Genomic DNA, 16647 nt, shown 5'->3' with positions numbered 1-16647 from the left:
CGACAAGGGTTAAAATGAAAAAAATGTGACATACGCTTGTGGTTCCATTTGCGTGGGAAATTGCAATTAGTTCGCATTTCAATGCTTTCGTCTGAAAATAGATAACTTGGTTGGATACATATCTTTGAAAATGATAGTATGATTTGTTTTCTTGAAGGTGTATGCAAGTTGCGTTAGCTAAACATTATCTCTATATACATACAAGCGTGGGCAACGCTACTTCTTTCAATTTTCTAAAAACCAAATTCAAGAGAAAATGGGTATGGTTAGTGTAAACTAGGTTATAGCATGCAAATAACATTTATTCTTTATATAATTGCTTTATGAAGTCCAGAAAAAATATAAGCCGTCTAGAAAAATAATTTTAATGATGAACATTTTAATAGAAATTTTATAAAGTAAGAGAGATAAAAATAAAAAATAATTAAATTGTTTTCATTTGTCAAATATTGTTTAGAAATTGATGACAATCTGTACTTTGATTTCTTTTAAACTTGTAGTGGGGCTATTTTGTCTTATTAGCTCAAATTCTTGATTTCTATTTATGTAAGTATAATTTCATCCTTAGCTTCAATACACTAATTATTGGAAAGTCGAAATAATGATACAATTTAAATGATACTCATCCATTCCATAGGAGTATGAATACTTAACATTAATTCTAATATATAATTTGGAATGTAAGAGAAAATAAAAAGTAATTAAAATATTATCAGTGGAGAATGAGTATGGGCGAGCGGGTAAGTGTGTGGGTATCCAACTCGAAACATTTGAATAATACCTAAATTAATACCCTACCTGGGTATATTCAACCTAAAAAATTGAGCACCCAAAATTCCGACTATGTACATATATTGTGACTATCTCCAATCCATATCTTGGTTGAGTTGCGATACTCTTAATACTAAATTCTCTGGTGAATATAGTACTTCATATTTCACTTAGTTCATCTTTATCGCACATTCAAATTCAATAATATATTTAATGTCATATTTATGTTATACAAAACTATAAAAGTAAGTGTCATATTTATTTTAAACCACACGATTGACTATATGAGAACTGACTATGCAAAATGTAAAACTCACTACTCATCTAATTAATATACAGAGAAATAATCAATTAATAATTCAAAATGTAGTCAAGTAAAATCCAAACATCATCATTCCGACATCCAATTATTCATCATCAATTATCAATTATGTCGGTTGTGACAAAATATGACTATGTATTTCTAAACATTAAGCCTATTAGCCCTAAATCTAATTATCCAAAAAATTAGGTACACCCGATACCCAACAAATTCTACTCTCTTTCCATAAATAGAAGTCTCGTTTTTCCATTTTGATCCGTCCACGAATAGAAGTCATAATTACTATAAATGGTAAAAAGACCTCAACATTCAACTAACTCATTCTACTCCTATATCATTTGAAACTAATATATACAAATGAAACATCTATTCCACTAACTTTCTTCCACATACTTTTCTTAACATTTCTTAAAACCCGTGGTAGAAAGAAATAGAACTCTTATTCGCGGACGAATGGAGTATTATTTAATTCTGTACCTTGTCTATAATATGGGAACCCTATACTAATAGTACTTATTTACCCCTCCTTGCATAATTTGCATTATATAAATCATAACCTACCTAATACCTCGTTTTTATATAATTCCTTTGTCCACGAAAAATAATCTTATTTTACCATTGAGATGTCAACAAAAAATATATAATCTCATTTTTAGAAATGGAAAGTTTCTCTATTCTACTTTACTCACTTTTTCTTCTCTACGTTACCATTTTTTTCTCATTTTCTTTTTTACTTTACCAACTTTTTTTTTATTAAAACTCATATTGTTCACTAATAAAACTATTTTTTTGGATGGTGGAGTAGGATCTACCATCACAATCACAAAGATGGTTAGCATTGGGAGTGGATTCCCTGGTGGGGATAAAACACAGTAGGGGTTGATGTGCCATCAAACGACGGCGTATTCACTCAATTTTGACAAAATTATCTCTATCCATTTCATTGTAATCATTATTTTAGTGATTTATGCTGAAAAATTATTTCACTATTAAATAACGATTAATTAGGAGTGTTGAACTAGTCATTAAAATTTACAGTTTATTTATTTTCGTTAAAACTTTATCAAATTCGCAAGTAGTTTTATATTTAAATGTGTTAATTTCAATTATCATAACTTTCATTCAATTTTAACTAATTCCATAACTTTGAAACTTTGAATATATCATTTCAATTGTCTCATTTGTCTTATGATGGTTAAAATTAAAACTAATATGGAAAAAACCATGTATTGTTATCAAATTATTTTAATTAACTCTCCAAATATAGTAATTTTAATGACAATTATCTCTTATATTATTAAATTTCAATTATAATAAGCTAATTTACACTAAAATATTACAAAGAAAGTTTCAATTATTTTTTAAAAATATTTTTGCTATAAATTTAGTGTAACTTTTTAAACTAATTACTTGCACTTTTATTTTTAGATCGTAAATTTGGGATCGATTTTTTAGTATAATTAAATTACTAATATTTTAAGTATTGTGAAATATCACTTAATAAGGAAACACCTAATTAATTCTAATATATTAATTAAAAAATCTAATTATTACTTAAAATATAAATAAGGTAAGTAGTTTGAGACAAGTCGAAATAGAAAAGTGCGAGTAAACTGTGACAGAGGGAGTATATAATAATTGAGATTAACACATTTAAATATAAACCTACTTGCTGAATTTGATAAAGTTTTAGTAAAAATAACCCAATTGCAACTTATCACATCTAACTATGATTTAAAATTGACTTAACATAATATTAATACTTAAATAATACGATACTGAAATAAGAATGTAACTGAATATAAGTTTATGAAATTTTTATTATTTTATATTTATGAAATTTTGATTAGTAAAATAAATAATCCATAAATTATATAAGAAATTTAATACTCCTAGGTACTGTTTGGTTTCCAAGTTAAAATAATATCAAGATATAATCTAGGATTGAGTTGTGAGATTATTTTAGTTATAGGAGGTTATCTATGACTAATTATTCTATGATTATCTATGACTAATTATTCTATAATTATCCTATTAAATGGTTTAGAGAACATACTTGGAGAGAAAAATATAGAACACGATAGGTTTGTATGGAATTGGATGATTATTCCATTGAATATAGTACCCTTTAAATAGGGAGGGAAAAACACTATACATGGTATGTCTTGCACAAGGGAGAAGAATAATTCTATTCTATGAAACTTATTATGTCAATTACGCAATTGAAGTAATTGATTACAATATAATCTTTCCTTATTTCTAACACTTCCCCTCAAATTGAATGGTGGGGTCTCCAACACTCAATTTGCGCAATGTCTCTTCAAAGCTTCTAGCATTGACTGCTTTGGTCAGAATATCAGCCTGCTGGTCTTCAGATCTCACAAACGGCAGCTCACCAATGCCATTCTCGATGTTTTCTTTGATGAAGTGTCTATCAACCTCCGCATGCTTAGTCCTGTCATGTGGAACTGGGTTCTCTGATATCCTGATGGCGGCTTTATTGTCACAATATAGCTGACACATGTTGGGTGAAAAATTTATCTCCCTCATCAGTCTCCTCAACCACAGGATTTCAATCAAGCCACTTTTGATTCCACGGAATTCTGCTCCCGCACTCGAAAGAGCCACCACCTTCTGTTTCTTACTCTTCCAAGTCACCAAGTTCCCCCAACGAAAGTAAAATATCATGTTGTGGATCTTCTATCATTAGGATTATCTGCCCAATCAGCGTTTGTATAGCCATGAATCTCAAGGTGCTCATTCTTAGAGAACATCACTCCATGTCCTATAGTTGCCTTCAAGTATCGACAAATCCGAAGTGCAGCTTCCAAATGATCTGTTTGTGGCTTATGCATAAACTGGCTCACAACTCCTACTGCATAAGCAATATTTGGTCTGGTGTGAGAAAGGTATTTGAGCTTACCAACTAGCCGTTGGTATCGAGTTCGATCAGCTAGTTCAGCTCCATCTCTAATCTGTAATCCATGGTTAACTGTAATAGGTTGTCTGTTGGCTTACTCTAGTAGACCTGTTTCGGCTAAGATATCAAGAATGTACTTTCGTTGCCTTAGGAAGATCCCCTTTTGCGACCTGAGCACCTCAATGCCAAGAAAGTACTTGAGCTCACCCAAGTCCTTCATCTCAAATTCTTGGAGTAGGTTCTTCTTCAGATTTTCGATCTCCTCTAAATCGTCACATGTAATAATCATATCATCTACATATATAATTAAACAGGTTATTTTATCCCCTTGTCTTTTAAGGAACAGAGAATGATCTGAATTACTCTGTTGATATCCATATCCCTTCATTGCTCCAGCAAACCTTCCAAACCATACTCTCGGGGATTGCTTTAATCCATATAGGGTCTTCCTCAGACGACATCCTTCTCCTGCTTCAAACTCTGCTTCAAATCCCGGAGGCACCTCCATGTACACTTCTTCTTTTTTTAGTTCACCATGAAGGAAAGCATTGGTTATGTCGAATTGGTGCAACGGCCAATCCTTGTTTGCAGCGATGGACAACACACGAACAGTATTCATCTCGGAGGCACCTCCATCTACACTTCTTCTTCTTTTTAATCTTTGAGGAAGTATATATCTACCCGTGTCTGAATCAATTACTTCTACCTCCTGATCAACTCCTTCCACTTCTCTCACTTCTGTCTCAATTTCCTGACTTTCACTGTCATCTAGATATACGACGTCAGTATGAATTGCAACTGTATCCCATGGGTTTGGGGACTTACATTGGATATCCGAAGTGGAGAGAACTCTAGAGAAGTGTCATTTTCCGCAACAGTTTCTACCACATCAGAGACTTGCTCAGCGGTTCTGCTTACTGCCTTCTCTGTTGAGTCCACTACAAGATTACCAGGCGTTGGGATCGAAATCCAGTTTAGCGGGTCATGAACACTGTTATCCTGTGTACTACTCTCCCCCTGACCGCTGAAATGGGCGAAGAAATACCCGGTTTCAAGAAAATTGCAGTTCATCATGATGAACATGCAGTTTGACTTTGGGTCGTAGCACCTATACCCCTTTTGACTAACCCCGTATCCTACAAATACACATTTGACAGCACACGGAGATAGTTTGGTCCTTTCATGCTTAGGGATATGAACAAAGATAGAGTATCCAAAGACACGAGGTTCGAGGGTCAAGGAAGGTGGGACATTGGCAAGAGTGGATAAAAGTTGGAGTGGGGTTTGGTGTTTAAGGATACTTGTGGGCTATCGGTAAGTAGGCTGATGTGGCAATAGCTTCTGCCCAGAATTGGTTTGGAACATTTGATTCTATAAGCAGAGATCTAGTCATTTCTAGGAGAGTTCGATTTTTCCTTTCCGCTACACCATTTTGTTCAGGGGTATGTGCACAGGTAGTTTGGTGTGAAAGACCTTTTTCTTGGACGAATTGTTTCATACTAGAATTGACGAACTCCCCCCCATTATCGGTTCGAAGTATTTTGATGGTTTTTTGAAACTGTGTTTGTATAAGATTGTAAAGTGGGAAAAGACTTCAGATTTTTGTTTCATAAAGTATACCCAAGTCATGCGGGTACAATCATCTACGAACACCAGGTAATATCTAAATCCTTGCCCCTCTATAAAAGGTGCGGGCCCCCACACATCAGAATGAACCAAATCAAATAAAGATTCAACACGAGTATTATTCAAAGGATAGGAATGTCGATGACTTTTAGCTAAAAAATAGGTTTCACAGTACATGTCATGCTTAGGAATAGACGTCGATGCCAAAGCCAAGCTTTCCGATCAGCAGACCCGTGAGTTAGCATGACAGTTCCCTTTTGAGCTATCTCATCCACATAGTAGAGTCCATCGCGTTCAGTGCCACGCCCAATTACCTCTTCACTTCGGATATCCTGTAACAGACAGAAGTGTGGTTGCATTAGCAAAGTGCAATTTAATTCCTTTGTGACGTGGCTGATGGATAGCAATTTATGAGACATAGATGGGATATAGAGGCAATTCGATAATTGTAGTGTATGTTTTCACAGTCCCTGCCCCCCTCAACTACTGTAAACTCATCCAAGCCCCCTAGCTCAAGTGGTTGAGGAGGGAGGCAAGGATACCGCGCCATCTTGGAGGTCACGTGTTCGACCCCTGGGAGGCGCATCTTGGGGATTAATTTCCCCTGGGGCTTATGGATTCACTGGCCTGGACCCAGGCATCGGGGGAGTGATCTGGACCCAGGTGTCGGGGGAGGCTGGTGGCCTGGACCCGTGCCAGGGGAAGGAAAAAGCTGGACCCGTGCTAGGGGAAAGGTAGGTGGACCCGTTAGGTCGGGGGTTCGAGTCACTTCGGGGGGTAGATGGGGAACCATCGTCGATCCTCCTTCAAAAAAACTACCGTAAACTCCCCATTAGCCGTTTGAATATGAAATTTCTTAGGTTTCTGAATTTCTATGAGATCCCTAGATACTGCACATGTAATTCCAAGATCGAATATCCCTAGATACTGCAAATGTAATCTCTGCACATGCATCATAGGTTATTGTATCAGTAGCCCCACAATCGAATATCCATCAATCGTTTTTCTCATGATCCCTTTATACTGCACATGCAATTCCAAGATTTTTTAGGGGCTGAAATCGATTTTCACATATAATTGGGGCTTTTCCATAATTTAGTGAGAGATTGGGGTCCAAATTACGCTGATTAGGAATTAGGGGTGTATTTTGTAAAACATTCTGGAAATGGGGTAAAAAATGAGAATTACCAAGAGCCTGGGGGTTCTTAAAAAAAGACTCCCCAAACCCTAATTTACCTCCACCCCTTGACTACGTAGTCCCTTCTCCGGTTCCATCATCTCGTCCGCCCAATTTGCTATCACGGTACCGCCGACGAAATTAGCAGCTCCATTTTTAGCCGTCTGGGGGTCTTTGTCGCTGCCCTGAGCAAGCGCGGCCTCCTGGTTGCCCTCGGTGGTGGCGTGAGGCTTCCCTCCGTCCCCCACATCTCCGAATGCTGCAGCGGCATGTCTGCCCCAGTTCCAAGGCGCGTTAGACGGTGGTGGTGGTTTGCCGTGCTTCTCCTCCCACCAATCAGGATATCCAACTAGCTCAAAGCACGTTTCTTTGGTGTGCTTCTTCCGTTTACTGTGTGAGCAAACTAGTTTGGATTTATCCTCATCATTATTTCGACGATTCCAGCCTCTACCGCCGTGATTGCCGCCCCGAGAGCTGCTGGATGGGTTCGCCCGACCCTGAACGGCAAGTCCTACTCCAATGCCGTCTGCAGCGGTTCTTCCGTGGCTGTTCACCGGCTACAATATGTGAGCCCTAGTTTCCTCTTGCCGGACCATGCTGTAAGCGTGATCAACAGAGGGAAGTTGATCCATTTTTATGATTTCCCTCTTGGTTGATTCGTACATACTGTCAATTGTTATTAGGAATTGATATAGCCTTTGTTCCTGTATAAATTGGTCATGGATCTCCATGTCCTCGGGATACTTCATTGGATTGGTCCGTTTTTTTATCAATTGAGATCCACAGCTCTTGTAGAATGCTCCACGTTTCTTCTAATGAGCTGTTCCCTGTTTCACCATACTTACCTTCATGTGCAGGTCATAGATTTGTATCTTGTCTCCTCCGCTTGCATATGTGACCGCCAGCGCGTCCCACATATGCTTGGCCGTCGGCTGTTGGGATACTCGGCTAACCAGCATGGATTCGATGTTTTGTGTCATCCATGTGAACACACAGTTGTCGGCTTGCTGCCATTGAGCGTAGGTTGGATCTGCTCTTGGCGGTGGTGGTGGAACTCCGGTAATGTGAGGTTCCATCCCCCGGCCATTTATCGCCTTCCTCATTAATATCGCCCACAGGTGGTAGTTCTCTCCATTCAACCTCTCCCCTATCATAAGAGGTTGGGTATAAATTCGATATGGGGTATGATTTTCTGGTGGTTTGTTGGTGGTTTCTGGTTCAATTGTTGGGGGTTTCATCATGACAAAACTTTTGCTCATGATTTCGGCAATCTGCCGAGCAATCTCATCCGACTGGGATGAGACAATTGTTTTTTCGGAATCTGTATCTGGCATGGTTTAATGCAGTTTTTTGGCTAAGGGCCGAGAAGGGTTTTTTAGGGACGATGATGATACTTCTTTGAGTCCTGCTCTGGTACCATGTTAAATGCTTTAGAGAACATACTTGGAGAGAAAAATATAGAACACGATAGGTTTGTATGGAATTGGATGATTATTCCATTGAATATTGTACCCTTTAAATAGGGAGTGAAAAACACTATACATGGTATGTCTTGCACAATGGAGAAGAATAATTCTATTCTATGAAACTTATTTTGTCAATTACGTGATTGAAGTAATTGATTACAATATAATATTTCCTTATTTCTAACATATCCATATAGGATTGAGTTGTGGGATTGAATCTGATGAATCAAATACACTGCAAATTTAATCTCGGATACAATCTTGCAAAACGAACACCCCTAATAAATTGTTATTTAATAGTGAAATAATAGTTCAGCGTAAATCATTAAAACAATTATTACAATGGAATGGTTAGTGCGACGAGAGTTAAAGATAATTGGATAGAGATAATTTTGTCAAAATTGAGTGAATACGCCGTCGTTTGGTGGCACAGCAGCCCCTATTGTATTTTTTCCACAGCAAGGGATCCACTCCCGTTAGCATTATATCGTAATGGTCAGAAGGTCAATGTTAGCACTAACATTTTTTCCACAGCAAGGGATCCACTCCCGTTAGCATTATATCGTAATGGTCAGAAGGTCAATGTTAGCACTAACATTTTTTCCACAGCAAGGGATCCACTCCCGTTAGCAATATATCGTAATGGTCAGAAGGTCAATGTTAGCACTAACAGAGGTCAAAGGGTGACATTGTTCTTCGACAATTTTATGGTAAGTCAGAACTGATCCAAGTGATACGACCAGACCAAGAGTAAAATATACTGTATAGTTTAATACAATATTTAACTGATTTAATAATGCCAATTTTGTTGTGGGTATTAAGGATCACTGTTGGAATTCATGGTGTGGTCTCTATAAACTCTTTACTTACCTCGTCCAAAAGAGTTTTTGGACATTTGTTTTATATTTTCCGTTCTATCGAAGATGACTCACTTTCTTTTTAGTTTGATCCATTATTAAAAATAGAAACCCCTTTATCTTTATTTTATTCATTCTCTTTAACTTTATTCTTTTCACTTAACACACAAAAGTTATAAAAAAATTGTATAAAATCTTATATTCCATCCGTTCCATAATAGTGAAGTCATTTTTGTCATTTTTGTATGTTGTATAATAGTGGAGTCATTTCATTTTTCAATAAAATTCAACACATTTCTTCTCACTTACTTTACTCTCTCTTACTTTATTCTTTCTTCATCTCTCTACCGTTTACATTTCCTACTTTATTTTTCTTTTACCTAACTCACTTAACACATTTTTTCTTAAATCGTGTGACGAAAAGAAATGTCTCTACTATTATGGAACTGAGGAAATGCCGTCCAAAAAAGTGAGTATTATTATCTTGTGAAACAAAGCAAAAATATATAGAGAGAGAGAATACAAGTAGTAATAGTACAGAAATATAACCAAGACTAGTAGTATGGAGTATTTATAGGAGTAGCATAAAGTAGAATTTTAATCGATTTACCAAATGGTTGGGGATGAGACAAAGGGAAACTGATGCATGTATGATAACGAGAACAATGACCTAGGTGAAACAAAAGGCTGGCTGACCCAATTGCTTTTGGGCGTCTGTTTTATCCACTACAACTCTGAGATTTATAGTAAATCCTTACATACTACTACTAGCATTTGAGTTTTATGAGTACTTTTATTATTCATAACACATAAAAACATAAATTTTTGATATTTTAAATCACTTCTAAAGTCGTCCAACACCTTTATTTAAAAATGTACATTTGGTGATTTCGAAAAAAAAAATTTGGGAAATTTTAGCACACATATACGACAATATGAAAGGCGAAAAAAAAGTAAGTACAAAAGAAAATAAATAACTAAAAATGGGAATTGTTCACCACGGCGAAGAAGGCAACGACGAAAGTGAGACTGAGGCACCCTCCTCCATCGGCGGCGGAGGCGACGATCCTCCGCTGCTCCCGGTCTCAATATCGGGTGACGAGGCTGGGGTTTCAAATGGCGTATCTTCTCTCTTGTTGTACATTGGATTGCAGATGTATATGAGCTCCCCGGCGCCAGCGGTTGAAGAATCCGGAGAAGAAGCTGCTTCTCGATTGCTGCTGGGGAAGAGTTGGTTCCCTGAGTTAGGAATTGATGAAGCTGGGAAAAGGAAGCTTCTTGGAGCGCGGATGACGCCCTGGGCGTAGAAGGCGCAGAGGTAGGAGGGCGAGCCCTGACGGCGGGGATCGGTGGAAGCAGGAGAGGTGTTATTGCGGCGGCGGCGGCGGAGTAAGAGGGTGCAGTAGAGCTCGGCCAAGAGCAGAAAGACGAGCATTGCGACTGCCGCCACCATTGCGATTGTTGCTACCATCATTGCCGTCTTCCCTTTCATCTCTCTCTTTCCTTTTTTGGCGGGGAAATTAAAGGGTTAGATTATATTGTGGGCAGATTTATAATTTGGGCGTTTACTTGCCTTTCCTCGTTACAGAAATACTAACATTGAATTGTTGTTAGGGCATCCACAACGGCGGACATCCCCGCGGACATTCCAAAACCACCTCCTGCCACGTCATAAGGACTTCCCACTGCACTGTCACGTCATAAGGACTTCCCATTGCACAGTGGCGGACATCCCCAAGGACTTCCCACATTAATAAAAATTCACAAATTCACTAAATTAAATAATTTACGGAATTAAACAATTTACGGAATTAAAATTTACGGAACGATTACGGAATAAAATTTTCATTAAATAAAAAAAAGAAAGGTACATTTTTAAAAAAAACTAAAAAAATACATTTCAACAAATAAAAATTTCATCCACGACGACCCCTTCGCTGCCATACTTCTTCAATTATTTCGTTCTGGAGTCGAATATGAGCTTGTTTTTTACGCATGTCGGAAAATGCACGGACTCGCTCGACCTCGTCATGGGGTATACCCATACGTACATTGCCGGTGGCAACGCCGTGGCTTGGACCCGCAGCATCAGCATCATCATTGACCCAATCCGTCAGTGCTGGACCTTCATCTTCGACAAGCATGTTATGCATGATAATACATGCGTACATGATATCGGCGATGCTCTCAGCATACCACAGCCGTGATGGACCCTACACTGCCGCCCATCGACTCTGGAGCACACCAAATGCCCGCTCCACATCCTTGCGCCCTGCCTCCTAACGACCCGCAAAATATACCTTCTTTTCTTCTGTTGGGTATCTGATCGTCTTCACAAAGACGGGCCACATAGGGTATATCCCATCAGCCAAATAATAGCCCATGTTGTGCTGGTTGCCATTGACGACGAAATTGATGGCCGGACCGACGCTCATGCACTGGTCGTTGAAAAGGGGCGACGACTGGAGGACGTTGATGTCGTTGTTCGACCAGGCTACTCCAAAATAGGCATGTCAAATCCATAGCAGGTAGTCAGCTACCTCTTCAAGGATCATCGTGGGATTCTTGCCCTTGAAACTCGTAGTGTACACCCCTTTCCAGGCAGCGGGGTAGTTCTTTCACTCCCAATGCATACAATCTATGTTGCCTAGCATCCCCGGAATCCCGTGCTGAGTCCCGTGCATATCCAGCAGGGCCTGACAATCTTCGGGGGTAGGCTTCCGAAGATACCTATCCCTGAATATCTCCCTAACGCCCTGACAAAAATACTTAAGACAATCGCTGGCAGTCGTCTCGCCGATGTGGAGGTACTCATCGAACATGTCGGTCGTGCCTCCGTATGCCAGCTGCCTCATTGCAGCAGTGCACTTCTGAATCGACGTGTGGCCGAGTTTACCAGCCGCATCCTCCCGCACCCTGAAATACACATATCGACGCTCTAAAGTGCCCACGATACGCACAAAGAGCGGACGATGCATCCTAAAACGTCTCCGGAACACGTTCTCCCCAAATCGTGGCTCCGGAGCGAAGTAATCCTCGTACAACCGACGGTGTGCAGCGAGGTGGTCCCAGGGTACTATAGATCGACGATGGATGGATCGAGGTACCGCCGGCGCCAAGGCCGCCTGTATCTCCCTCTCCGCTGTCTCCCGCACACGTGCATGAATTCGCCTCATAATGTTATCATACCCCCACCACTACCACCCGCACCGCTACCGCCCGCACCAAAACCATTACCACTACCAGCCATTCTTGATATATAAAAGAAACGTAGAGAGAGAGATACTCGTTAATACAAGTAGTGCGAATGAAATGAAATTCAACGAGCCGTATTTATAGAATTTTCAAAAAATATATATAAAATAATCAGGACGTCCGCGCGGACGTCCGTGCGGTCAACGCAATGGCGGACGTCCGCAAGGACGTGGCGACAGACGTCCCGGGAACGCCGCGGAACTCCGGTGTCCGCAACGGACGTCCGTATCCGCGTCACCTTTGCACAATGGCAGACGTCCGCTGGGACGGGGGCCATTGCGGATGCTCTTAGGTTTACTTGGTACCCATGGAATTAAGCACATTCACATGCTGCAATCGCGCGCATACACACACATAATATTTTCTACATCCAGAAAATGCTTAGAAAGACTACATTTCTTACTTTATGATAATATGATGTTGATCTTCTGCTAATACAAGACAAAAATCACCTCGATTGCATACCCCCTTTAGACGAGGTCAAATGCAGTCAAACTTTGATTGAATAAATCACAGTGTTCCACTTTATCAATATTCTACTAACCTCTAGATATCAACTCAAACCAAACCATTCAATTACACCAAAGAGTTATAGTAAGTATATAGTAATTTTTATTGGGTGAATGATGGGTCGATCCATGGATTTTCCTCCATTTTCTTTTGCTACATTTCACTCGAAAGGTTGAAGGGGGAGAGAGTGCACCTAATTGTTCACAATCAACAACTTGATCCTCTTCCCCGGGGATCTCACATAAGGTATCCCGGGAGAGCCGCGACTCCAACTACCCATTCAAAGGCAATAAAGATAAAATAAAAACAAAAATGGGAAGCATGACAAATACAAAACACATACATCCAGCATTCCATTGCAATTCATATCCATTTTCATTCCACAAAAGTATGGAATCCAATTTTACAACTCTCATTGCTGCAACTGAATGCTAATATTGAGGAAGAAAGAACTTGAACAGCTTCCTGCCACGAAAAAAGCAGAGAGGCGATCAGAAGGCCGATTTCCGCTTCCTAGACAAGAATCTTCTGGTTAGCGACAACTTGGACCTCACAGGGATATTTTCATCATCACTATCTTCACTATCCAAGACGATTACATCATCAGGTATTGTGACGGCACTCTCTCCATCACAAACCTCAACAGTAGGCTGCTTCTTACCTGACCTGACATCACTTGCTGGATGCATGATCACATTCTCGTTGCTGCCTCCTAGTTGATTCAAAGGCTCTACTGGAAGCTTTGCAGCTGTTTTACATAGTTTAGGAGCCGCAGTTACTGGTATAAAAGCTGATTTCATGGCTGATGCAGCAGCTTGCTCATTTAGTTGAGGCGACAAACTTCGATATGGAGCCATGTTCTCTTTACCATCTAGTAAATGATTTTGAGGGACTCTCGGAGGTTCTGCAGATGGCATCACCCCAACCAAGGCTCTTTTCTTAAGACTCATACTTGTGGAGCAATATCCTTTTCTGGCAATAGCATCTTTAGGAGGATTGGCTTTACCGTGGCTGCTACTATGAGACAACAACAAGCCTTTTTGTGGCCTGGCTAAACCAAGATGGGAAACAGTCACCTCGGGAGTGCATTGTGATTTTTCATCAGAGTCCCTACACAGGTTTGTTTTAACAAGTTGTAATGACGGCAGTCCTTTACCAACACTCGTGCCGTGGCTTTTTTCTACATGACCTTTATCTTTCGTGGATGCTAAGTTCCCAGCCTGGACAGACGAGGACTCTGGAGAATCTGAAGCAGTTTGAATTTCCAACAATCCACTTTCTTCGTTTCTACCATGGGAAGCAACTGGAACTTTTGGCGACAGTTTATATCTTCCGGTTTGTAATTTTCTAGAAGTCCCAGTGTATTTGAATGAATCCTTGATAGCTTCTTTCAGTGGTCCAGTTCCTGTATGTTTCTCTGAGGAAGTATGAATTGGCAATTTAGACATCTCCACACCACTGTCCCTACTGCATCCTTGAGACTCCAGTGACAGCTTCCTGTGCTCGGGAATGCATATGGGTGCAACTGATCCTTCCATTTTGGTCTGCAGTAGTGGAGTTAGTAAAAACAGTAAATGGAACAAATACCCACTATATATCAGACTTACCTGTGATGTGCTTTGACTTATATGAGTCTGGACCCCATTTTCGTCCCTTGCAATATCAGTCACTCCAGGTTGAGCATATTTTTCAGTCATGGATTTTGCATCGCGATCAAAAGCTTGTCTGTTATATTTGTAGTCTCTGCTCTGCAGGACATTGGACAAATATCAAGATGGAGTATGTATCTGTGTTCGAATAGTTTCTCTCAAGGACAAGAGTCACTCACTGCTTCATGCATAAGGCCATCATCAGGATTAGGTTCACTCAGTAAGAGTCCGATGCTTGTCAAAACAGTTGAAATGTTAAGAGATGGCTGCCACATGCCCTGCATCAATTGGATTTTGATATTAGCCATGGAAGCTCAGAATTACTACTAACAATTAGCTATCCTCGGCCATAACTCTGTACACAAGTTATGAGTTTAGTCAAGTAGCAAATGAAATTTTCAGTTTGCGAAAAACAATCATACAATCCTTCCATATATTCTAAAGATATTTAATGGAAGAAACAATAAACTTTGAGAACAAATATATGTTATCAAAGACAACATATGGAACCAATATCATAGATTATGCTAATATAGTAATATGTTAAACTATAGTTTGCAAGTTCCATAGTCTCCTATGGAGTATGGACAATATGGAACTGCAAACTACACTACAGTTAAACAACTTGAATTATAAACACAGTGCAAGTCCTTCGTATTAAAAAATTAGGAATGTAGAGATCTAAAACAGTGCATGTGCATGTAGATCCAAATACAGAGTTAGAGAAATGAATTAGTTTTATACAACCATTACAAACCAATGTATGAAGACACAACTCTGAAAGATAGATGACTAGACACAACCCTTTTATAGGTTCTTAAAAATTAGGATTGCTTTTCAATGTAAATGAATAAGAACTCATCCAGAGAAAAGCATGCAAAAGAATGAACATAAGGGACCATGCCAACTAAATTGTACACACGTTCATTATCATAACGATATTAACGAACAAGATATCACTTCTCTCAAACTTTTTGGATCAATCCAATAAGAACGATAGCACAGGGAACTTCTGCAGCATCCTGTGATGGTGGGAAGGGATCATAACATAAAAACCATCCATGACAATCCAAGTCTACCCAAAATGTCTTTTAACCATTCCCAACAGCCAATAAAATAAATCATCCCAATGGAATGGATCAGCAATAATAGTAGCACAAGGCTGTAACTTCAGAGATAAAGCATCACTTGCCCAACAATCAGGCAGTATTGGTGAATGAACTATCCCATAACCACCAACTAAGTTCAACAAAAGATCAACGCATCAATTAATTTGTAAAACATTTAAAACGGTGGATATGCACCATACCTTGGGCGGCAGATTTAGGATATCCAAGCAAATACGCCCACCAGTATCTATATTAGGATGGTATATCGGCGTTGCAAAAGTCACAATCGGGGGCTGAAACGGGTACCTTCACAAATAGCGAAACAAAGCATATCCATTCCGAAGACTAATTAAATTACAGCTATTTGAAAATTCATATAGCCGACAAAAATGAATGAATCGATGGCCAATAACATAAATTGAAAATAGTATATACCTTTCAGGTATTTGGATCTTAATTTTGAAAACGCCATTGGAGTATACGGTGCCCTCGGGTCCTTGAAGCACTGCAAAATGAAAATTCAGCATCTAGAGACGGTATTGTTATTCGATTAAACGTATATTTGTGTGAGCATAGAGAGAGAGAGAGAGAGAGAGTTACGCGCATCGATGGAGGTGAGAGAGGAATCACCGCCGACGTGGTGGTAGTCGGAAAGAGTGGGGAAAGAGGCGCCTGGAGGTGGATCGGTAAGTAGGAGCTTGAATTCCTTTTGCATTCGCAGGTTCAACCTCGCAGCCTGCGCCATTGCCATTCCACTGTTTGAATTTTTGGGCGGGCGGTGGAGTACCTCTATTTATCCTTGTGGTTCTTTTAAAATATTTTAAAATTTTAATACTCCATTAGACCATCCACAATAGAAATAGCCCAGCAATAGCCAAGCCATAGCCTAGTCACTGCCACATCATCAGTACTAAAAATCCTCCTGCCACATCATCAAAACAAGCAAATAGCTCAGCAATAGCCCAGCCATAGCCTAGCCACATAA

At 39.5% G+C, this 16647-nt stretch overlaps 1 protein-coding gene across 1 annotated transcript; it reads right to left on the bottom strand.

Annotated features, from left to right (window-relative positions):
* Positions 1-13234: 13234 nt before the first annotated feature.
* On the bottom strand, positions 13235-16426 carry LOC121781082. Its single transcript, XM_042178775.1, has 6 exons — positions 16263-16426; positions 16098-16167; positions 15863-15968; positions 14733-14831; positions 14512-14652; positions 13235-14448 (listed from the first exon to the last, which is right to left on the bottom strand). The coding sequence occupies exons 1-6, from the start codon at positions 16411-16413 to the stop codon at positions 13396-13398; spliced, it is 1620 nt and encodes a 539-aa protein (XP_042034709.1). The 5' UTR covers positions 16414-16426; the 3' UTR covers positions 13235-13395.
* Between the last annotated feature and the right edge of the window lie 221 nt (positions 16427-16647).

The sequence above is a fragment of the Salvia splendens genome, chromosome 20 (genome assembly GCF_004379255.2).
Source record: "Salvia splendens isolate huo1 chromosome 20, SspV2, whole genome shotgun sequence".
Taxonomy (NCBI): Eukaryota; Viridiplantae; Streptophyta; class Magnoliopsida; order Lamiales; family Lamiaceae; genus Salvia; species Salvia splendens.
Note: the sequence above shows the minus strand (reverse complement) of the source record. Positions and strands in the feature narration are given on the sequence as shown.